The 24874-nt window shown below is 33.4% G+C and overlaps 1 protein-coding gene and 1 long non-coding RNA gene across 2 annotated transcripts in view; both read left to right on the forward strand.

Annotated features, from left to right (window-relative positions):
• Window positions 1-22900, forward strand: part of LOC133635050 (fibrillin-2-like) — a 182531-nt gene extending 159631 nt beyond the window's left edge. The window contains exons 52-64 of the mRNA XM_062027782.1: window positions 580-699; window positions 777-899; window positions 964-1095; window positions 4012-4137; window positions 6611-6817; window positions 8843-8968; window positions 9044-9166; window positions 14091-14207; window positions 14286-14414; window positions 14475-14594; window positions 18100-18331; window positions 20565-20715; window positions 22418-22900. Of these exons, the coding sequence (XP_061883766.1) occupies window positions 580-699; window positions 777-899; window positions 964-1095; window positions 4012-4137; window positions 6611-6817; window positions 8843-8968; window positions 9044-9166; window positions 14091-14207; window positions 14286-14414; window positions 14475-14594; window positions 18100-18331; window positions 20565-20715; window positions 22418-22795 (2084 nt within the window). The 3' untranslated portion in view covers window positions 22796-22900. The remainder of the gene's footprint in view (window positions 1-579; window positions 700-776; window positions 900-963; window positions 1096-4011; window positions 4138-6610; window positions 6818-8842; window positions 8969-9043; window positions 9167-14090; window positions 14208-14285; window positions 14415-14474; window positions 14595-18099; window positions 18332-20564; window positions 20716-22417) is intronic.
• On the forward strand, window positions 5237-5728 carry LOC133635051 (uncharacterized). Its single transcript, XR_009822011.1, has 3 exons — window positions 5237-5252; window positions 5380-5432; window positions 5649-5728. It is a non-coding gene; the product is annotated as an uncharacterized LOC133635051 (long non-coding RNA).
• Window positions 22901-24874: the final 1974 nt, after the last annotated feature.

Raw genomic sequence — 24874 nt, forward strand, 5'->3', positions numbered from 1 at the left:
ATAAAAATAATGACAGTAAAAAAACTACATGAACAAATGATGTTTTGGAGTACTTAGTACCTTGTGATGTCTTACCATGTTTTTGTTATAATATTTATATAGAAATTAACAGTATAATTTAAAAAAACGAATTAAAAATACACAGAAAAGTATAAATACAAAAACAAAAAATGAAAGCACATAAAAAAATTAAATACAATTTGAGTAAAGACTACCCTTATTTAGCTGATTTATGATTAACTTTATTTAATACTTTTATATAAGTTATTGACAGTAAAATAAAATAAAAATAAAAATATTTAGAAACATATACATTTAAAAATGACAGAAAATGTCAGTATTATTAGGCCACTGGATATCATTTTAAAAAGCATAACAAAACAACATATTTTTAGTATTAATTGTTTATTATTTAATTATCCTTATTTCCCATTATTTGATTATTATTATTACAAATCAATATAATGAAGGATTAAAGTACATTACACCTGTTTGTACTTTGGACTTCGACTAAGAGTCGTGTTTAGATGTCATCCTAAAAGAATGAAACCGAGTTGTTGACGTTCGTCGTCCCTCCAGACACTGACGAGTGTTCCATCGGGAACCCGTGTGGGAACGGAACCTGCACCAACGTGGTCGGAGGCTTCGAGTGTTCGTGCCAGGAGGGTTTCGAACCAGGACCCATGATGACCTGCGAAGGTTTGCCATCCACACCTCCATTTTTAAATATTTTTATTAGCAAAATGCCAATACGCGTTCTTGCTTCCTGGCTGCAGACATCAACGAGTGCTCCAAGAACCCCCTGCTGTGCGCCTTCCGCTGCGTCAACACCTTCGGCGCGTACGAGTGCATGTGTCCCGCCGGCTACGTGCTGCGGGACGACCAGCGCATGTGTCGAGGTGAGGACGCCGCGCCGCGCCGCCTCCGCCGACACGTGTTTAACCTTTCTGGTTCCTCCGCCAGACCAGGACGAGTGTTCCGAGGGTCTGGATGACTGCGACTCCAAGGGGATGACCTGCAAGAACCTGATCGGGACCTTCATGTGTATTTGCCCGCCCGGCATGCAGCGCCGGCCGGACGGAGAGGGATGCATGGGTAAGGAAGCAAGTTCTCCATCACGTATACGGCCGCCTTCGCACTTTTCCCGTAGATCAAAATGTATGTTTGTCTCTGTGGGTGGAGGCGGGACCACCAGTATCACATTTGGTATCTCCAGTGCATTCAGAAAGTATTTACAGCTTTTTCCACATTTTGTTATGTTACAGCCTTATTTCAAAATGGAATAAATGTACACTTGTCCTTAAAATTCTACACACAATAACCCATAATGACAATGTGAAAAGTTCCACACAAAAAAAAAAGCAAATTTATTTTAAAAAATACAAATTCAAAATTCACCTGTAGACTTTTGTTGCACGGTTTCAGACCTGGTCCTGACTCAAGTAGGTAAAATAAGGTAAGACATTAAAAGGAGGCAAAATAAAGAAGTAGGCAAAGGTAAAATAAGGTAATAATGGGTTGAATGGGTAAATAAAGTATGCAACAAAAGTCAAAGAAGGTATAAAAGTAGATAAAATAAGGTAAGACATTAAAAGAAGGCAAAATAAGGTAATAATTGGTCAAATGGGTAAAAAAAAAAGTATGTAAAAAGTAAGTAAAGTACAATAATAGGTATGTAAAGACGGTCAAAGAATGTAAAAAGTAGGTAAAATTAGGTAATAAGTAGATAAAAGAAGGAAAACATTTTAAAAACAAGATAAAAAGTCAGGAAAATAAGGTAAGAAGTAGATAGAAGAAAAAAGAATGTAAGAAGTGTGAAAAAGAACGTAATAAGGAGGTCAAAATTTCGGTAAATGAAGATCAAAAAAGGTAAAAAAAAAAAAAAAAAGATAAAAAGTAGGTAAAATAAGGTAAAACATTAAAAGAAGGCAAAATAAAGAAGTAGGCAAAGGTAAAAGAAGGTAATAATTGGTAAAACAAAATGTGTAAAAGAAGGTCAAAGAAGGTATAAAAGTAGGTAAAATAAGGTAAGATATTAAAAGAAGGCAAAATAAAGAAAGAAGTAGGCAAAATAAGGTAAAAGCCGGTAATAATTGGTCAAATGGGTAAAAAAAAAAAAAGTATGAAAGTATTCACAGCTTTTTCCCCATTTTGTTATATTACAGCCTTATTTCAAAATCGAGTAAATGTATACTTGTCCTCAAAATTCTACACACAATAACCCATAATGACAATGTGAAAAGTTAAAAAAATAAATAAATGCTAATTTATTTTAAAAAATACAAATTAAAAATTCACCTGTACATAGTGTAAGTAGTCACAGCCTTTGTTCAATACCAGATTTACAGACTTTTGTTGCCCGGTTTCAGACCTGGTCCTGATTCAAGTAGGTGAAATAAGGTAAGACATTAAAAGGAGGCAAAATAAAGAAGTAGGCAAAGGTAAAATAAGGTAATAATTGGTTAAATGGGTAAATAAAGTATGCAACAAAGGTCAAAGAAGGTAAAAAGTAGGTAAAGTACAATAATAGGTATGTAAAGAAGGTCAAAGAATTTAAAGGGTAGGTAAAATAAGGTAATAAGTACGTTTGTAGATAAAAGAAGGAAAAAATTAAGGAAAACATTTTAAAAAGAAAATAAAAAGTAGGTAAAATACGGTAAGAAGTAGATAGAAGAAAAAAGAATGTAAGAAGTGGGGAAAAAGAAGGTAATAAGTATGTAAACATGTAGGTAAATGAAGGTCAAAAAAGGTCAACTAAAAATAAAAAGATAAAAACTAGTCAAAATAAGGTAAGACATTAAAAGAAGGCAAAATAAAGAAGTAGGTAAAGGTAAAAAAAAGTAAAAATTGGATAAAATGGGTAAAAAAGTATGTAAAAGAATGTCAAAGAAGGTATAAAAGTAGGTAAAATAAGGTAAGACATTAAAAGGAGGCAAAATAAAGAAGTAGGCAAAGGTAAAAGAAGGTAATAATTGGTTAAATGGGTAAATAAAGTATGCAAAAAAGGTCAAAGAAGGTATAAAAGTAGATAAAATAAGGTAAGACGTTAAAAGAAGGCAAAATAAGGTAATAATTTGTCAAATTGGTTAAAAAATGATGTAAAAAAAAGGTCAAAGAAGGTATAAAAGTAGGTAAAGTACAATAGTAGGTATGTAAAGAAGGTCAAAGAATGTAAAAGGTAGGTCAAATAAGGTAATAAGTAGATAAAAGAAGGAACAAATTAAGGAAAACGTTTTAAAAATAAAATAAAAAGTAGGTAAAATACGGTAAGAAGTAGAAGTGGGAAAAAGAAGATAATAAGGAGGTAAAAATGTAGGTAAATGAAGGTTAAAAAAAGGTTAAAAAAAGAAAGAAAGATGAAAAGTAGGTAACATAAGGTAAGACATTAAAAGAAGGCAAAATGAAGAAGTAGGCAAAGGTAAAATAAGGTAATAATTGGCAAAATGGGTAAAAGAAGGTATACCAGTAGGTAAAATAAGGTAAGATTAAAGAAGGAAGTAGACAAAATAAAGTAAAAGAAGGTAATAATTGGTCAAATGGGTAAAAAAAAAAAAAAGTATGAAAATATTCACAGCTTTTTCCACATGTTGTTCTATTACAGCCTTATTTAAAAATGGAATACATGTATACTTGTCCTCAAAATTCTACACACAATAACCCATAATGACAATGTGAACAGTTCCAAAAAATAAAAAACAAATGTACCTGTGCATAGCCATAAGCATGCTACTGATTAGCATTGGCGATTTTACACGGCCATTTCAACACCGCCAAATGTGTTAATGAACAGTACAACAAAGATGCACGGACAATCAAACAGCTGATGTGTAGTCAGGGCAATACTTGGAGTATTAACACGTTTTACGGCGCAACACATTCAACTGAATGGCAAAGACTGCTTCCTGACTACAGCAAAACAGAAATGACTGCATTAAGAAGCCTTTTAGCAAGAAGTGGTGTGTTTTTTTGAACGTTGTACTCCAACCCTGGATGTCCTCCTTTGCCCTGCAGACCTGAACGAGTGCCGAGCCAAACCCGGCATCTGCAAGAACGGACGCTGCGTCAACACGGTGGGAAGTTACAGCTGCGAGTGTAACGACGGCTTCGAGCCCAGCTCCACGAGAACCGAGTGCATCGGTGAGATGTTTCCACAACACTAGTTAGCAACCGTGCCTCTGGTCACCGTGGTTACCACACACTCCCATGTATGACTAATACCCAGCACACGTTAGTCAGGTAAGGTAAGAAGGAGTAAGGGGACATTTGAATGTAGTAGTAAAGGAGGCTTAAAAGCAGGTAAAATTAAGTAAAAAGTAGATTAATAGATTTGCTTTTGACCCAGAGGGAAATTCAAGTGGGTAAAATAAGGTCATAAGTATGTAAAAGAGGGTAAACAAGTCGGTAAAATAAGGTACGACTATAAAAAAGGCAAAATAAAGAAGTAGGCAAAGGTAAAAGAAGGTAATAATTGGTAAAATGGGTAAAAAAAAAGTTTGTAAAAGAAGGTAAAAAAGTGGGTAAGATAAGATAAGACATTAAAAGAAGGCAAAATAAAGAAAGAAATAGGAAAAATAAGGTAAAAGAAGGTAATAATTGGTAAAATGGGTTAAAAAAAAGTATGTAAAAGAAGGTCAGAGAAGGTATAAAAGTAGGTAAAATAAGGTAAGTAGGCAAAGTTAAAAGAAGGTAATAATTGGTAAAATGGGTAAATAAAGTATGTCAAAGAAGGTAAAGAAGTAAATAAAATAAGGTAAGACATTAAAAGAAGGCAAAATAAAGAAGTAACGTAAGGTAAAAGAAGGTAATAATTGGTAAAATGGGTAAACAGTATGTAAAAGAAGGTCAAAGAAGGTAAAAAGGCAGGTAAAATAAGGTAAGACTATAAAAAAGGCAAAATAAAGAAGTAGGCAAAATGTAAAAGAAGGTAATAATTGGTAAAATGGGTAAAAAAAAGTTTGTAAAAGAAGGTAAAAAAGTGGGTAAGATAAGATAAGACATTAAAAGAAGGCAAAATAAAGAAAGAAACAGGAAAAAGAAGGTAAAAGAAGGTAATAATTGGTCAAATGGTTTAAAAAAAGTATGTAAAAGAAGGTCAATGAAGGTATAAAAGTAGGTAAAATAAGGCAAGTAGGCAAAGTTAAAAGAAGGTAATAATTGGTAAAATGGGTAAATAAAGCATGTCAAAGAAGGTAAAGAAGTAAATAAAATAAGGTAAGACATTAAAAGAAGGCAAAATAAAGAAGTAGGCAAAGGTAAAAGAAGGTAATAATTGGTAAAATGGGTTGAAAAAATAAGTTTGTAAAAGAAGGTAAAAAAGTTGGTAGGATAAGATAAGACATTAAAAGAAGGCAAAATAAAGAAAGAAATAGGAAAAAGAAGGTAAAAGAAGGTAATAATTGGTAAAATGGGTTAAAAAAAGTATGTAAAAGAAGGTCAAAGAAGGTATAAAAGTAGGCAGAATAAGGTAAGTAGGCAAAGTTAAAAGAAGGTAATAATTGGTGAAATGGGTAAATAAAGTATGTCAAAGAAGGTAAAGAAGTAAATAAAATAAGGTAAGACATTAAAAGAAGGAAAAATAAAGAAGTAGGCAAAGGTAAAATAAGGTAATAATTGGTAAAATGGGTTAAAAAAAAAGTTTGTAAAAGAAGGTAAAAAAGTGGGTAAGATAAGATAAGACATTAAAAGAAGGCAAAATAAAGAAAGAAACAGGAAAAAGAAGGTAAAAGAAGGTAATAATTGGTAAAATGGGTTAAAAAAAAGTATGTAAAAGAAGGTCAAGGAAGGTATTAAAGTAGGTCAAATAAGGCAAGTAGGCAAAGTTAAAAGAAGGTAATAATTGGTAAAATGGGTAAATAAAGTACGTCAAAGAAGGTAAAGAAGTAAATAAAATAAGGTAAGACATTAAAAGAAGGCAAAATAAAGAAGTAGGCAAAGGTAAAAGAAGGTAATAATTGGTAAAATGGGTAAAAAAAAGTTTGTAAAAGAAGGTAAAAAAGTGGGTAAGATAAGATAAGACATTAAAAGAAGGCAAAATAAAGGAAGAAATAGGAAAAATAAGGTAAAAGAAGGTAATAATTGGTAAAATGGGTTAAAAAAAAGTATGTAAAAGAAGGTCAAAGAAGGTATAAAAGTAGGTAAAATAAGGTAAGTAGGCAAAGTTAAAAGAAGGTAATAATTGGTGAAATGGGTAAATAAAGTATGTCAAAGAAGGTAAAGAAGTAAATAAAATAAGGTAAGACATTAAAAGAAGGCAAAATAAAGAAGTAGGCAAAGGTAAAAGAAGGTAATAATTGGTAAAATGGGTAAAAAAAAAGTTTGTAAAAGAAGGTAAAAAAGTGGGTAAGATAAGATAAGACATTAAAAGAAGGCAAAATAAAGAAAGAAACAGGAAAAAGAAGGTAATAATTGGTAAAATGGGTTAAAAAAAAGTATGTAAAAGAAGGTCAAAGAAGGTCTAAAAGTAGGTCAAATAAGGCAAGTAGGCAAAGTTAAAAGAAGGTAATAATTGGTCAAATGGGTAAATACAGTATTTATGTAAGGGAGGTCCGTGACACCTCGGGTAGCTGAGGTGTAGCATGAGTCCACAAGTCCCGGGTGTGTGTCCCTGCAGACAACCGCCAGGGCTTCTGCTACATGGAGACCCTGCAGACTATGTGCCAGCAGTCGTCCACCAACAGGAACAGCGTGACCAAGTCAGAGTGCTGCTGCAACACGGGCCGAGGCTGGGGGTCCCAGTGTGAACTCTGTCCTCTGCCCGGCACCGTCCTCTACAAGAAGATGTGTCCTCTGGGACCCGGCTACACCACCGACGGCAGGGGTGAGTCCACTTCTTGCGTGCACAGGACTTGTACAGGATCCACAGTTAAGGAGTGTTCCATAAAAACATGTCAATAAAACATGTGGAATCCATCATGGAGCAAGTAGACGCACTTTTTACATGCAACCTTTTATGTGAATACACTTCTATTTTATTTTTACTAAATACAGCAAAATAAAAGAATGTAATGATATAAGAAAAAAATGTATATTATATATAATAATTACTATAATATATATCATTTATATTTATATGTTTTATTATTTTTACAATATATAATATAATATCTACTATTGTTATGTTATATATCTATTTCTATGAATGTATATGTATATAGTATAAAATGATTAATAATGTTAAGTAAAAAAACATAAGTTAAGTAATAACTAAGTAAAAGCAGGTCAAGGAAGGTAAATAACAGGAAAAATAAGGTGAGAAGTACATAAAAATATATATATATATATATATATATATATATATATATATATATATATATATATATATATATATATATATATATATATATATATATATATATATATATATATATATATATATATATATATATATATATATATATATATATATATATATATTTATATATAATATTAAATGATAAATATTATTAGGTAAAACATTTTATTTCTTAAACATAAGCAAGGTCAAGGAAGGTAAATAGTAGGAAAAATAAGGTAAGAAGTAGATAAAAGAAGGTAAGAAGTAGGCCAAAAAAACATATATACACTATATATATTTATATATAGGCTACACTATAAATATATATATATATATATATATATATATATATATATATATATATATATATATATATATATATATATATATATATATATATATATATATATGATATTAAATGATAAATATTAGATTAAAAAAATTATTTTTTAAACATAAGTAAGGTCAAGGAAGGTAAATAATAGGAAAAATAAGGTAAGAAGTAGATACAAGAAGGTAAAAAATACATATATACACTATATATATATCTATATATACACTATATATATATATATATATATATATATATATATATATATATATATATATATATATATATATATATATATATATATATATATATATATATATATATATATATATATATATATATATATATATATATATATATAGTGTGTATATATATATATAATAAGGTCAAGGAAGGTAAATAATAGGCAAAATAATGTCTGAAGTAGATAAAAGTAGGTAAAAAAAAGTTTATATATATATATATATATATATATATATATATATATATATATATATATATATATATATATATATATATATATATATATATATATATATATATATATATACATACATACATATATAATATATATATATACATACATACATACATACATATATAATATATATATATATATATATATATATATATATATATATATATATATATATTTTTTTTTTTTTTTTTTTTTTAAATATATCTATATATACATACATACATACTGTATATATTTACACAGTATATATATATAGTCTGGTGGGGGAGGGGCCAAGTGTATGACATGGAGAAAAGTATGGATCTCTTCAAACTAGTATCAATACGAGAGCAATACTCAGTTTGGTATCCATACTGTCACTATCTGGACCGATACACCCGCCCCTAACGCCGATTGCTCGGCCAAAAGTATGTGGTCAGCCAATGTGGACTAACACTTTTCAACGTCAACCACAAAACTCAATCCCCTCAGGTTGATACTTCATACACTTTGGGTTAGCCAGCCTGTATGTCCATACACAGTGTGGAGCCTGTCCATACACAGTGTGGAGCCGCTCCCCCTGACTTAATAAACCTCCACTGCTCCAAATACGCTACATTTCCTACAAGTACTATTATCAGCGGAGGACGAGGCTAAACATGTTACACAAGCAGGGGCAGACAGTTTCAGTTGTTGCGATGAAAGAATGAATACTAGTAATGTTTCAATGTTAGGATGGCAATAAATACACCAAAATCATTAATGAGACGTTTTCATGCAGACATCAACGAGTGTCAGGTGGTGCCCGACCTGTGTGTTCACGGCCAGTGCATCAACACCATCGGATCCTTCCGCTGCCACTGTGACATCGGCTACAAGACCGACTTCACCGCTACGTCCTGCGTCGGTAAGATCACCTTTTTGTTCATATTTATTCAGGGTTTTTTTCCCGACACTTTGTTTGTTTTTGTTTGCTCTGCAGACATGGACGAGTGCGCGCTGTCGCCCAAGCCGTGTAACTTCCTGTGCAAGAACACGGAGGGCAGCTACCTGTGCTCCTGTCCTCGAGGCTACAGTCTGCAGCCTGACGGAAAAACTTGCAAAGGTGATCATCCTCATCGTCATCATCAGCACACACCAGGCAGCCATTGTTTTGAAAGGCTTGGCTGTAACTTCCTGTTCGGAACTACTGGAAATAACAACGAGCATACGTTTACATGTTTGTACGTGTTTAAAGTAGGAAATTTACTTTTGTATCAATAATATGTAAGATATTTGACTATAAAGACAACAATATGTAAGATATTTGACTATAAAGACAATAATATGTAAGATATTTGACTATAAAGACAACAATATGTAAGATATTTGACTATAAAGACAATAATATGTAAGATATTTGACTATAAAGACAACAATATGTAAGATATTTGACTATAAAGACAATAATATGTAAGATATTTGACTATACAGACAGTAATATGTAAGATATTTGACTATAAAGACAATAATATGTAAGATATTTGACTATAAAGACAATAATATGTAAGATATTTGACTATAAAGACAATACGATGTAAGATATTTAACTATAAAGACAATAATATGTAAGATATTTGACTATACAGACAATAATATGTAAGATATTTGACTATAAAGACAATAATATGTAAGATATCTGACTATAAAGACAATAATATGTATGATATTTGACTATAAAGACAATAATATGTAAGATATTTAACTATAAAGACAATAATATGTAAGATATTTGACTATAAAGACAATAATATGTAAGATATCTGACTATAAAGACAATAATATGTATGATATTTGACTATAAAGACAATAATATGTAAGATATTTAACTATAAAGACAATAATATGTAAGATATTTGACTATAAAGACAATAATATGTAAGATATTTGACTATAAAAACATTAATATGTAAGATATTTGACTAGAAAGATAATAATATGTAAGATATTAGGGGGGTAATTTTTCCATTGTATTTTATTTTAATGCCTAAAATTTTAATGAAAAAAATGTTGTTATATTTTTAATTTATTCTGGTAATTATGACTTTATTCTTCTAAAGTCATAGTAATAAAAATGTTTATAGTAATATGTCAACCTTATTCAGGATATTATGACCTTATTTGGCTAAAAACACAATTTTTTTTTGGTTTTTGGTTTTTACAATTGTTTAAATTAATTGTGGTTAATTTGACTTCATTCCCCTAAAATCATACAGTTTTCTTCCAGTAATATGTCCACTACATTCTAGAAATTATGACATTATTTGCTAAAAATCATAAGGTTTTTTTTCTTCTATTTTTATTAATCTTCCTTTATTCTACCATATTAGCCTAAAATTCTGAAAAAATATATTTCTTGTTATATTTTTTATTTTTTTGCTGGTAATTATGACTTTATTCCCCTAAAACCTTACCATTTTCTTCAAGTAACAAATACCATTTTTAAGAAATGATGACCTTATATGCTAAAACAAGATTTTTTTCAGGGCGGTAATTTTTCTATTGTATTCTATTTTACTAGCCTGAAATTTTAATGAAAAAAATGTTGTTATATTTTTAATTAATTATGGTAATTATGACTTTTTTCCCCTAAAACCATATGCTTTGTTTCTGGTAACATTTCAACCTTATTTAAGATATGATGACCTTATTTGCCAAAAAACAATTTTTTTTTTTTTTTTTTACAATTGTTTAAATTAATTGTGGTTAATTTGACTTCATTCCCCTAAAATCATACCGTTTCCTTCCAGTAATATTTCCACTACATTCTAGAAATGATGACCTTATTTGCAAATGTTCTTCTAATTTTATTAATCTTCCTTTATTCTACCATATTAGCCTAAAATTCTGAAAAAATATTTCTTGTTATATTTTTAATTTTTTTGCTGGTAATTATGACTTTATTCCCCTGAAACCATACCATTTTCTTCAAGTAACATATACCATTTTTAAGAAATTATGACCTTATTTGCTAAAACGTGATTTTTTTAGGGGGGTAATTTTTCCATTGTATTCTATTTTACTAGCCTGAAATTTTAATGAAAAAAATTTTGTTATATTTTTTATTTTTTTCTGGTAATCATGACTTTATTCTCCTAAAACCATACTATTTTTTCTAGTAATATTTCAACCTTATTCAGGATATTATGACCTTATTTGCCAAAAACCACATTTTTTTTTGTTTTTGTTTTTTACAATTTTTTTAATTAATTGTGGTTAATTTGACTTTATTCCCCTTAAATCATACAGTTTTCTTCCAGTAATATTTCCACTACATTCTAGAAATGATGACCTTATTTGCGAAAAATCACAAGGTTTTTTTCTCTTCTATTTGTATTAATCTGCCTTTATTCTACCATATAAGCCTAAAATTCTGAATTTAATTTTATCTAATTTTTCCATTGTATTCTATTTTACTCGCCTGAAATTTAAATAAAAAAATGTTGTTATATTCTTTATTTATTCTGGTAATTATTTATTTTCCTAAAATCAAACTATTTTATTCTAGTAATATTTCAACCTTATTCAGGATATTATGACCTTATTTGCCAAAAACCACAAGTTTTTTTTAATTATTATTATTATTATTAGTTTATAATTGTTTAAATTAATTGTGGTTAATTTGACTTTATTTCCCTAAAATCTTACAGTTTTCTTCCAGTAATATTTTCACTAAATATTCTACAAATGATAAACTCATTTGCTAAAAATCATAAGGTTGTCCTTCTATTTTTATTAATCTTCCTTTATTCTACCATACTAGCCTAAAATTCTGAGAAAACATTTTTTTTTGTTATATTTGTCATTTTTGCTACTAATATTTCAACCTTATTCAGGATATTATGACCTTATTTGCCAAAATCCACAAGGTTTTTTTGTTTTTGTTTTTTACAGTTGTTTAAATTAATTGGGGTTAATTTGACTTTATTCCCCTAAAATCATACAGTTTTCTTCCAGTAATATTTTCACTACATTCTAGAAATGATGACATTATTTGCTAAAAATCATAAGTTTTTTTTTCCTTCTAATATTATTAATCTTCCTTTATTCTACCATATTAGCCTAAAATTCTGAAAAAATATTTCTTGTTATATTTTTTATTTTTTTGCTGGTAATTATGACTTTATTCCCCTAAAACCATACCATTTTCTTCTAGTAACACACATTTTTAAAGAAATTATGACTTTATTTGCTAAAACTTGACTTTTTTTCCATTGTATTCTATTTTACTCGCCTGAAATTTAAATGAAAAAAATGTTGTTATATTTTATTTTAATTCTGGTAATTATGACTTTATTCTGCTAAAATCAAACTATTTTTTCGAGTAATATTTCAACCATATTCAGGATATTATGACCTTATTTGCCAAAAACCACAAGGTTTTTTTTTATTTTACAATTGTTTAAAATTAATTGTGGTTAATTTGACTTTATTCCCCTAAAATTATACAGTTTTCTTCCGGTAAAATTTCCACTACATTCTAGAAATTATGACATTATTTGCTAAAAATCATAAGGTTTTTTTCCTTCTATTTGTATTAATCTTCCTTTATTCTACCATACTAACCTAACATTCTGAAAAAATATTTCCCGTTATATTTGAATTTTTTTTCTGGTTATTATGACTTTATTCCCCTAAAACCATACCATTTTCTTCTAGTAACACACATTTTTAAAGAAATTATGACTTTATTTGCTAAAACTTGACTTTTTTTCCATTGTATTCTATTTTACTCGCCTGAAATTTAAATGAAAAAAATGTTGTTATATTTTATTTTAATTCTGGTAATTATGACTTTATTCTGCTAAAATCAAACTATTTTTTCGAGTAATATTTCAACCATATTCAGGATATTATGACCTTATTTGCCAAAAACCACAAGGTTTTTTTTATTTTACAATTGTTTAAAATTAATTGTGGTTAATTTGACTTTATTCCCCTAAAATCATACAGTTTTCTTCCAGTAATATTTCCACTACATTCTAAAAGTGATGACCTTATTTGCTAAAAATCATAAGGTATTTTTCCTTCTATTTTTATTATTATTATTGTTATATTTTTTATTTTTTTGCTGGTAATTATGACTTTATTCCCCTAAAACCATACCATTTTCTTCTAGTAACACACATTTTTAAAGAAATTATGTCTTTATTTGCTAAAACTTGACTTTTTTTTCCATTGCATTCTATTTTACTCGCCTGAAATTTAAATGAAAAAAATGTTGTTATATTTTATTTTAATTCTGGTAATTATGACTTTATTCTGCTAAAATCAAACTATTTTTTCGAGTAATATTTCAACCATATTCAGGATATTATGACATTATTTGCCAAAAACCACAAGGTTTTTTTTATTTTACAATTGTTTAAAATTAATTGTGATTAATTTGACTTTATTCCCCTAAAATCATACAGTTTTCTTCCAGTAATATTTCCACTACATTCTAGAAGTGATGACATTATTTGCTAAAAATCATAAAGTTTTTTTCCTTTTATTTGTATTAATCTTTCTTTATTCTACCATACTAGCCTAAAATTCTGCCAAAAAATTTTTTTTGTTATATTTCTAATTTTTTTCTGGTAATTATGACTTTCTTCCCCTAAAATCATAGAATGTTTTTATGGTAATATTTCTGCTTTATTCTTGCAGTTATGACTTATTTTGTTGTGCCAAAAATTTTAACAAAAATTCCTGGCCTGAAATATATTTTTCCTGTAATATTTGTAATTAATTCTGGTCATTTTGACCTCAAGTATTTATTTATTTTTGTAATATTTGATTCTGGTGATGAAATGTCTTTATTCCTGCGTTACAGTATTTTGTCCATCCCTAAATACTCCTATGAGGATAGTTTGTAGTATTTGAAGGTGTTTGTACGTGTAAATCCTCCTATGAGGGTATTTTGTAGTATTTGAAGGTGTTTGTACGTGTAAATCCTCCTATGAGGGTATTTTGTAGTATTTGAAGGTGTTTGTACGTGTCCCAACCAGACCTGGACGAGTGTTCCAGCAAGCAGCACAACTGCCAGTTCCTTTGTGTTAACACCATCGGCGGCTTCACCTGCAAGTGTCCTCCCGGCTTCACTCAGCATCAAACGGCATGCATCGGTCAGACTCCGTCACACCACCACGCCATCCTGGCCCGGACCACAAAGACCCTAACCCAGTCTGGTCTCCCCCCCCCAGACAACAACGAGTGCACGGCTCAGAGCTCCGCGTGCGGGTCCCAGGCCGCTTGTGTCAACACGCCGGGCAGCTTCAACTGTGAGTGCTCCAAGGGCTTCTCCCTGGACACGTCGGGTGTGGAGTGCGAGGGTGAGTCCAGGTGAGGTGAGGGCGGGTACGGACAGAGAGGTGACGGCGTGTGATTGACAGACGTGGACGAGTGCAGCAGCAACCACCGCTGCCAACATGGCTGCCAGAACATGATGGGCGGCTTCCGCTGTGGATGTCCTCAAGGCTACGTGCAGCACTACCAGTGGAACCAGTGTGTGGGTGAGTCCACGGCACACCTCATAATACACTGTGTGGGTGAGTCCACGGCACACCTCATAATACAGTGTGTGGGTGAGTCCACATCACACCTCATAATACAGTGAGGGTGAGTCCACATCACACCTAATAATACAGTGTGTGGGTGAGTCCACATCACACCTAATAATACAGTGTGTGGGTGAGTCCACATCACACCTCATAATACAGTGTGAGGGTGAGTCCACATCACATGTCATAATACAGTGTGAGGGTGAGTCCACAACACATCTCATAATACAGTGTGAGGGTGAGTCCACAACACATGTCATAATACAGTGTGAGGGTGAGTCCACATCACACCTCATAATACAGTGTGAGGGTGAATCCACATCACACCTCATAATACAGTGAGGGTGAGTCCACATCACATCTAATAATACAGTGTGTGGGTGAGTCCACATCACACCTCATAATACAGTGTGAGGGTGAATCCACATCACACCTCATAATACAGTGTGAGGGTGAGTCCACAACACACCTAATAATACAGTGTGTGGGTGAGTCCACAACACATCTCATAATACAGTGTGAGGGTGAGTCCACAACACATCTCATAGTACAGTGTGAGGGTGAGTACACAACACACCTAATAATACAGTGTGTGGGTGAGTCCACAACACACCTCATAATACAGTGAGGGTGAGTCCACATCACACCTCATAATACAGTGTGAGGGTGAGTCCACGGCACACCTCGTAATACAGTGTGAGGGTGAGTCCACATCACACCTAATAATACAGTGTGTGGGTGAGTCCACATCACACCTCATAATACAGTGTGAGGGTGAGTCCACAACACACCTTATAATACAGTGTGTGGGTGAGTCCACAACACACCTAATAATACAGTGTGTGGGTGAGTCCACGCAACACCTCATAATACAGTGTGAGGGTGAGTCCACGGCACACCTCATAATACAGTGTGTGGTTGAGTCCATATCACACCTCACAATACAGTGTGAGGGTGAGTCCACTGCACACCTCATAATACAGTGTGAGGGTGAGTCCACATCACATGTCATAATACAGTGTGAGGGTGAGTCCACAACACATCTCATAATACAGTGTGAGGGTGAGTCCACAACACATGTCATAATACATTGTGAGGGTGAGTCCACGCCACACCTCATAATACAGTGTGAGGGTGAGTCCACATCACCTGTTATAATACAGTGTTTGGGTGAGTCCACATCACACCTATTAATACAGTGTGTGGGTGAGTTCACGGCACACCTCATAATACAGTGTGAGGGTGAGTCCACATCACATGTTATAATACAGTGTGTGGGTGAGTCCACATCACACCTAATAATACAGTGTGTGGGTGAGTCCACGGCACACCTCATAATACAGTGTGTGGGTGAGTCCACGGCACATGTCATAATACATTGTGAGGGTGAGTCCACGGCACACCTCATAATACAGTGTGAGGGTGAGTCCACGGCACATGTCATAATACATTGTGAGGGTGAGTCCACGGCACACCTCATAATACAGTGTGTGGGTGAGTCCACATCACACCTCATAATACAGTGTGTGGGTGAGTCCACGACACACCTCATAATACAGTGTGAGGGTGTGTCCACAACACACCTTATAATACAGTGAGGGTGAGTCCACAACACACCTAATAATACAGTGTGAGGGTGAGTCCACAACACACCTAATAATACAGTGTGAGGGTGAGTCCACAACACACCTAATAATACAGTGTGTGGGGGAGTCCACAACACACCTCATAATACAGTGAGGGTGAGTCCACATCACACCTAATAATACAGTGTGAGGGTGAGTCCACAACACACAATAATAATGTTCTCCAGCATTGAAAATAATAAATAGGTTAGTGTTGTTCATAAATACCACTGTGGGGAAAATAGAATAACAACTCCGATAAAAAAAAATACTTCAGCCCTAAATTCAGATTTCTTTTTCTTGTAATTTGTTTTATTTATTCTGGTAATTATGACTTTATTCACCTAAAACCATACCATTGTTCTCTAATAATATTTCTACATTATTCTAGAAATATAAAAGTAAAATAAAAAAAATTGTTATTCAATTATGCTAATCCTAAATTCAGATTTATTTATTTTTTGTAATATCCTAAAATTATGACTTTATTTGCCTAAAATCGCAAGTTTTTTTTCTTGTATACACATTCAAAGTCTCCAAGAAAGACGCGTGTTAGAAAGTATCCAGTAAAAAAAGTGTCCGCATCATTCGTCATGAGCATATATATTTATATATGTATATATTTATTGTAATATTTTTAATTTATTCTGGTAATTATTCGCCTAAAATTATAAAAAAAATTCTCCAGTAATATTACTACATTATTCTAGAAATATAAATAAAAAAAAAATAAAAAAACATTACTTAACCATATTAACCCTAACTTCAGATTTGTCTTTCTTGTAATATTTTTTTAATAAACAGTGGTAATTATAAACTTTATTTTCCTAAAATTGTAAGTAAAAAAAAAAAAAAAAACATACAGTATAAAGTCGAGGCAGAAGCGTATCAAAAAAAAAGTATCCAGTAACAAATGTGTCCGCATCATTCAATTAACTGCGTCATGATCGCTTCTTTACAATTACCCCCCCACTTCAACTTAAAGACAGCATAAGTCCATTCCAGACGGTTAATAATAAATAGGTTAGTGTTTTTCACACTTAATAGTTTTTAAAAAATAATTTATTGTGGTCATCATGACATTATAAAAGTAAAATAAAACTTGTTCAACCATATTAGCCCTAAATTCAGAATAGTTTTTCTGGTGATATTTTTTATATATTCTGGTAATTATGAATTCATTCTTTTCTGTTTTCTTGTACACACAACGTCTCCAAGGCAGAAGCCTGTTAGAAAGTATCCAGTAACAAACGTGTCCGCATCATTCAATTTACTGCGTCATAGTCTCTTGTTTACAATTACCACTCCACTTCAACCTAAAGACAGCATACGTCCATTCCAGACGGTTAATAATAAATAGGTTAGTGTTTTTCGTACCTAATGTTTTTTTTAAAAATAATTTAATCTGGTCATTATGACTTTATAAAAGTAAAATAAAACTCGTACAACCATATTAGCCCTAAATTCAGAATTGTTTGATATTTTTGATACATTCTGGTAATTATGACTTTATTATTTTCTGTTTTCTTGTACACACAAAGTCTCCAAGGCAAAAGCCCATTAGAAAGTATCCAGTAACAAACGTGTCCGCGTCATTCAACTTACTGCGCCACGAGCTTAACTTCATGAATTTTTGTGACCACGAGGTGTCGCCAAGAAGAAACAATTGCCACCCCACTTCAACTTAAAGACAGCGTGGTTCTCTTTTTGACTCGTTCCACTCGATCAGACCCTTTGTAACGTTCCACACTACAAAATAAAAGCCTGTATGAGATGAGTATATAATACACTGATTACTTGGCATCAAAGTTGTTCATCTTTGTGGCGTTCAGACGAGAACGAGTGCCAGGCGGGCGCCATGTGTGGCTCCGCCTCCTGCTACAACACGCTGGGCAGCTTCAAGTGCGTGTGTCCGTCGGGCTTCGACTTCGAGCAGTCGGCGGGCGGCTGCCAGGACGTGAACGAATGCTCGCAGGGCGGCAACCCGTGCATCTACGGCTGCTCCAACACCGACGGAGGGTACCTGTGCGGGTGTCCTGGGGGCTTCTACCGCGCCGGGCAAGGGTGAGTACGCTGCCCTCGTCTGGGAGGCACGTCTCTTCACATCCTGTCATCACTGTTCTTATTGGAATGATTAAATCAGATCAAATCTATTTCTAACAATTATCAAAAGGGCTTCTTTTTTTAACGAGTGAAACATGTCGAAATATAAAAGTGTTGAAATAGCCTCTTTTTTTTTACTAAATTAAAAACGTAAAAATACATTTGAAAATAGAAAAATCCCCCCTTTTTTAATAAATAAAACAAATGGCGTATTTAGAAAAAATATACAGTATATTAAAAAATATATATCAAAATTGCTTTATTTTTATTAAATAAAAAATGTAAAAATATACAAACAGCAAAATGCTCCCTTTTTTCATAAATAAAAATAAAGAAATATCAAAATGGCCTCAAAATTTAAAATATATTAAATTAAATAATTAATAATCAAAATATATTTTAAAAAATTATCAAAAACGGCTTAATTTTTTTATAAAATGAAAAATATCGAAATGGGCTCTTTTTTACAAAATTCAAAATAAATGACACAGTCAAAATGGCATGGTTTTTAATAATAAACCTTTTTTCATAAATTCAAAATATATACAAATGTCCTCATTTTTTCCTGAATGAAACATTTAAAAATATGTTTAAAAAATATCAAAATGGCATCGTTTTTAATAATAATAAACCTTTTTTCATAAATTAAAAAATATTTACAAATGGCCTCATTTTTTCCTGAATAAAACATTTAAAAATATATTCAAAAAATATCAAAACGGCTTCATTTTTACAAAATTAAAAATAAATGACACTATCAAAATGGCATCGTTTTTAATAATAATAAAGCTTTTTTCATAAATTAAAAATATATACAAATATACAAATGGCCTCATTTTTTCCTGAATAAAACATTTAAAGATATATTTAAAAAACATCAAAACGGCTTCATTTTTACAAAATTAAAAATAAATGACACTATCAAAATGGCATCGTTTTTAATAATAATAAAGTTTTTTCATAGATTAAAAATATATAAAAATGGCCTAATTTTTTCCCGAATAAAACATTTAAAAATATATTTAAAAAATATCAAAACGGTTTCATTTTTACAGAACTTAAAATAAATGACACTATCAAATTGGCATCTTTTTTACTAAATTAAATTAGAAGTATACAAGTATCAAATCGGTCCTTTTTTATTAAATGAAAAATACCCTTAAAAAATAGCAAAATGCCCCTCTTTTTTAATTCATTAAAATGGCATCCTTTTTTACTAAATAAACAAATGAAAAATACATTGAGAAACCCGCAAAATAGCTTAAATTTTACTAAATTAAACTGTAAAAATACATAAATACATCAACATGTTTTTTTAAATTTATTTACAAATACATAAAAATATCAAAATGGCCTTTTTTTTATTGTAAATTAAAAATGTAAAAATATATCATATTGGTCTTTTTTTACTAAATGAAAATACATAAAAATATCAAAATGGCCTTTTTTATTGTAAATTAAAAATGTAAAAATATATCATAATGGTCTTTTTTTAACTCGATGAAAATATACAATATCAAAATAGCCTCTTTTGTACTAAATGTAAAGTGTACAAATATAGAAGTGTCAAAATAGCCCTTTTTTTCTTTTCTTTTTTTTTTTTTAACAAATTAAAAATGTTCAAATACATTTAAAAAAAAAATAGGGATATTTCCCTTTTAAAAATGGAAATATCAAAATGGCGTCTTTTTTACTACATCGAAGTTACAAAATATGTACTTAAACACATCAAAATGGCTTCATTTGTACTCAATTAAAAATGTACAAATATATCAAAATGACCTCTTTTTTTCTAAATTAAAAAACATACAAATATCAAAATAGCCTCTAAATAAAACATCAACAAAATATTTTAAAACATCAACAATTTCTTAATTTCTACAAAATTTTAAGTATATACAAATACCAAAATGGGCTCTTTTGCACTAAATAAAAAAATGTAAATAAAGTGTAAATGAAAACATTTCAATGGTTCCTGGTCAAGTTTGGACAAACTCCAAATTGTACAATTTTAGAAAAGTTATTAAATGTCAACTTTGAGGAAAGTTTGGCTGAGATGTCAATCAAACACATTTGGACTCAATATGTTGTTTAAATGTCATTAATAGTAATAGTAATAGTAATAGTAATAGTAATAGTAATGTCATTAATAGTAATAGTACTAGTAATAGTAATAGTAATGTTTGGTGTGTAGTCACTGCCTGTCAGGTTCAGGCTTCCCCGGCCAGTTATCATCAGAAGGCGACGAGGAGGACGACTTGTCTCCTGAGGCTTGTTACGAGTGCAAGATCAACGGCGGCAAGAACGGACGCCACAAACGCAACACGGCTGACAACCAGCTGGAGGTACCTTTCTACAATGTGTACCGTGTGTACTGTGTGTGTACTGTCTGCGTACCGTGTGTACTGTGTGTGTACTGTGTGTGTATAGTGTGTACTGTGTGTGTACCATGTGTACTGTGTGTATTGTGTGTACATTGTGCACTGTGTGTGTACATTGTGCACATTGTGTACTGTGTGTACAGTGTGTACCATGTGTACTGTGTGTATTGTGTGTACATTGTGCACATTGTGTACTGTGTGTACAGTGTGTACAATGTGTACTGTGTGTACCGTGTGTACATTGTGTACTGTGTGTACTGTGTCTACCGTTTGTGCATTGTGTACAGTGTGTACTGTGTGTCCATTGTGTACTGTGTGTACTGTGTGCACAGTGTTTACTGTGTGTACAGTGTATACTGTGAGTACTGTGTGCAGTGTGTACTGTTTGTACAGTGTGTACTGTGTGTACTATGTGTACAGTGCTTACTGTGTACAGTGTGTACAGTGTTTACTGTGTGTACAGTGAGTACTGTGTGTACAGTGTGTGCAATGTGTACATTGTGTACTGTGTGTACAGTGTGTACTGTGTGTACAGTGTGTACATTGCTTACTGTGTACAGTGTGTACAGTGTTTACTGTGTGTACAGTGAGTACTGTGTGTACAGTGTGTGCAATGTGTACATTGTGTACTGTGTGTACAGTGTGTACTGTGTGTACTGTGTGTACAGTGTTTACTGTGTACAGTGTTTACTGTGTGTACAGTGTTTACTGTGTGTACAGTGTGTGCAGTGTGTACATTGTGTACTGTGTGTATAGTGCGTACCGTGTGTACATTGTATACTGTGTGTACTGTGTGTGCAGTGTGCACTGTGTGTGCAGTGTGTACATTGTGTACTGTGTGTACAGTGCGTACCGTGTGTACATTGTATACTGTGTGTGTAGTGTGTACTGTGTGTGCAGTGTGTACATTGTGTACTGTGTGTACAGCGCGTACCGTGTGTACATTGTATACTGTGTGTGCAGTGTGTACTGTGTGTGCAGTGTGTACATTGTGTACAATGTGTACATTGTTTATTGTGTGTAGGGCTGCAACTAACGATTAATTTGATAATCGATTAATCTGTCGATTATGACTTCGATTAATCGATTAATAATCGGATACAAGAGACAAACTACATTTCTATCCTTTCTGGTATTTTATTGGAAAAAAACAGCATACTGGCACCATACTTATTTTGATTATTGTTTCTCAGCTGTTGGTAAACGTTCCAGTTTATAAATAAAGGTTTATTAAAAAAAAAAAAAAAAAAAAAATGTACAAATAAGAAATAATAAAAATGTAAAAAAAGTCTCTGCGCATGCGCATAGCATAGATCCAACGAATCGATGACTAAATTAATCGGCAACTATTTTTAGAATCGATTTTATAGATTAGTTGTTGCAGCCCTAATTGTGTGTACAGTGTGTACAGTGTGTACTGTGTGTACTGTGTGTACTGTGTGTACAGTACTTCCTCCAGTCCCTCCATGTGGAGTGGGAGTAGTAATAAGTAACACTCGGAAAGGGGGGCCAGCTGGGGATTGAGGGGGGCCGTGTGTTAAGGGGGGTAAGTGGGGGGTGACCGAATTAGAACCGGAAGTCAGAATATGTTTTATCCGTTTTGTAGTCTTGTTCCACTTTGTGTAGTAGTCCGAGTCTCCTCCAAGTGGTGTGATCTTGTGCCCAGCAGGAGCACGTGAGTCTGGCCAGCGTGGACACGCAGGCGTGGCTCCCCATCAACGTGTCGCTGGCCCGGCTGCTCAACAAGGAGCCCCTCCTGGAGCTGCTGCCGGCCCTGCAGCCTCTGGAGCGCCACGTGCGCTACGTCATCACCCACGGCAACGCCCAGGAACACTTCCGCCTGCTGGAGCGCCGCGACGGCAAGAGCGTGCTGCGGCTGGGCAAGAGGCCGCCGCCCGCCGGCTCCTACCGGCTGGACGTGGCCAGCCTGCCGCTGTTCGGCCCGCGGAGACGCCACCAGCTGGAGGAGCAGCACGACAAGGACTACCTGCAGGGGGTCATCGGGGACGCCCTGCGCATCAAGCTCCACATCCACCTGCACTGAGCACACCTTTTGGGTCCTCAAGGGCGACCAAAGACTGAGTCACTCAGCCCAAGTCCACCTTTATGTTATTACATGTTGTCCTTTCAACAAGACCCCCTGTGGAGCAGACGCCAGCAGCCCGGACCCCCCCGCCCCCAAACATCAAGTCCATCCAGCGCTTTGTGGGCCAGTCCAGAAAGAAGAAAAAAAAGACAACAGAGGGGGAAAAAAAACAAAAAAAAGTGCCAAAGTTGTCTTTCTGAGGTCCAAAATGTCGCGACAAACTCCTCATTCTCCTCCAAAACACTCCCATGACGCGTAAAACACAAAGAAAAATGCTACAAATGCTAAAAACACAAACAAACACTCCAAAACAAGTGCATCAGGGAAATGCTGCAAGTTCACAAAACCAAACTTAAAGTTGGCTAAGCTACCGGGAAGTTGGCTTAGCAACTAGGAAGTAGGTCACGCTAAAATAATGTCGGCCATCTATGACGTCAGCTAAGCTGCCAGGAAGTTAGTCAAACTACCAAGAAGTTAGCCAACCTTACCAGGAAGATAGTTAAGCTAAAATTATGTTAGCTAAGCTACCTGGAAGTTAGCTGAGCTATCGGAAAGTTAGTCAAGCTACCAGCAAGTTTAAGCTACCTGAAAGTTAACTAAGTTACCAGGATGTTGGCTAAACTACCAGGATGATAGCTAAGCTACCTGGAAGGTAACTAAGTCACCAGGATGTTGGCTACGCTACCAGGAAGTTAGTCCGGCTGCCAGGAAGTTGGCTAAATTACCAGGAACTTAGTCAAGCAATCAGGAAGTTGGCTAAATGACCAGGAAGTTAGCTAAACTACCAGGATGTTGGCTAAAATACCAGGAAGATAGTTAAGCTAAAGTTATGTTAGCTAAGCTACCTGGAAGTTAGCTGAGCTATCAGAAAGTTAGTCAAGCTACCAGAAAGTTTAAGCTACCTGAAAGTTAACTAAGTTACCAGGATGTTGGCTAAACTACCAGGATGATAGCTAAGCTACCTGGAAGGTAACTAAGTCACCAGGATGTTGGCTAAGCTACCAGGAAGTTAGTCCGGCTGCCAGGAAGTTGGCTAAATTACCAGGAACTTAGTCAAGCAATCAGGAAGTTGGCTAAACGACCAGGAAGTTAGCTAAACTACAAGGATGTTGGCTAAAATACCAGGAAGATAGTTCAGCTAAAGTTATGTTAGCTAAGCGACCTGGAAGTTAGCTGAGCTATCAGAAAGTTAGTCAAGCTACCAGCAAGTTTAAGCTACCTGAAAGTTAACTAAGTTACCAGGATGTTGGCTAAACTACCAGGATGATAGCTAAGCTACCTGGAAAGTAACTAAGTCACCAGGATGTTGGCTAAGCTACCAGGAAGTTAGTCCGGCTGCCAGGAAGTTGGCTAAATTACCAGGAACTTATTCAAGCAATCAGGAAGTTGGCTAAATGACCAGGAAGTTAGCTAAACTACCAGGATGTTGGCTAAAATACCAGGATGTTGGCTAAGGTACCAGGAAGTTAGCTAAACTACCAGATTTAGTCAAGCTACCAGCAAGTTTAAGCTACCAGGATTATAGCTAAGCTACCTGGAAGGTAACTAAGTTACCAGGATGTTGGCTAAGCTACCAGGAAGTTAGTCCAGCTGCCAGGAAGTTGGCCAAACGATCAGGAAGTTATCTAGGCTACCAGGATATTGGCTAAGCTACCAGGATGTTAGCTAAGCTACCAGGAAGTTAGCTAAACTACCAGGAAATATGTTAATCTACCAGGAAGTTAGTTAAGCTACCAGGAAGTTAGCTAAACTACCAGGAAATATGTCAATCTACCAGGAAGTTAGTTAAGCTACCAGGAAGTTAGCCAACATGACCAGGAAGTTAGTTAAATGACCAGGAAGTTAGTTAAGCTGAAATGTTAGCTAAGCTACCAGGAAGTTAGCTAAACTACCAGGAAAAATGTCAATGTACCAGGAAGTTAGTTAAGTTACCAGGAAGTTAGTCAACATGACCAGGAAGTTAGTTATTGTTGTTTACATTCAGAGCAAACATCTGTGAAGACAATATATGTCCGGCTTTGCCACCAACACCTGTGA

Source organism: Entelurus aequoreus, linkage group LG19 (genome assembly GCF_033978785.1).
Source record: "Entelurus aequoreus isolate RoL-2023_Sb linkage group LG19, RoL_Eaeq_v1.1, whole genome shotgun sequence".
NCBI classification, from domain to species: domain Eukaryota; kingdom Metazoa; phylum Chordata; class Actinopteri; order Syngnathiformes; family Syngnathidae; genus Entelurus; species Entelurus aequoreus.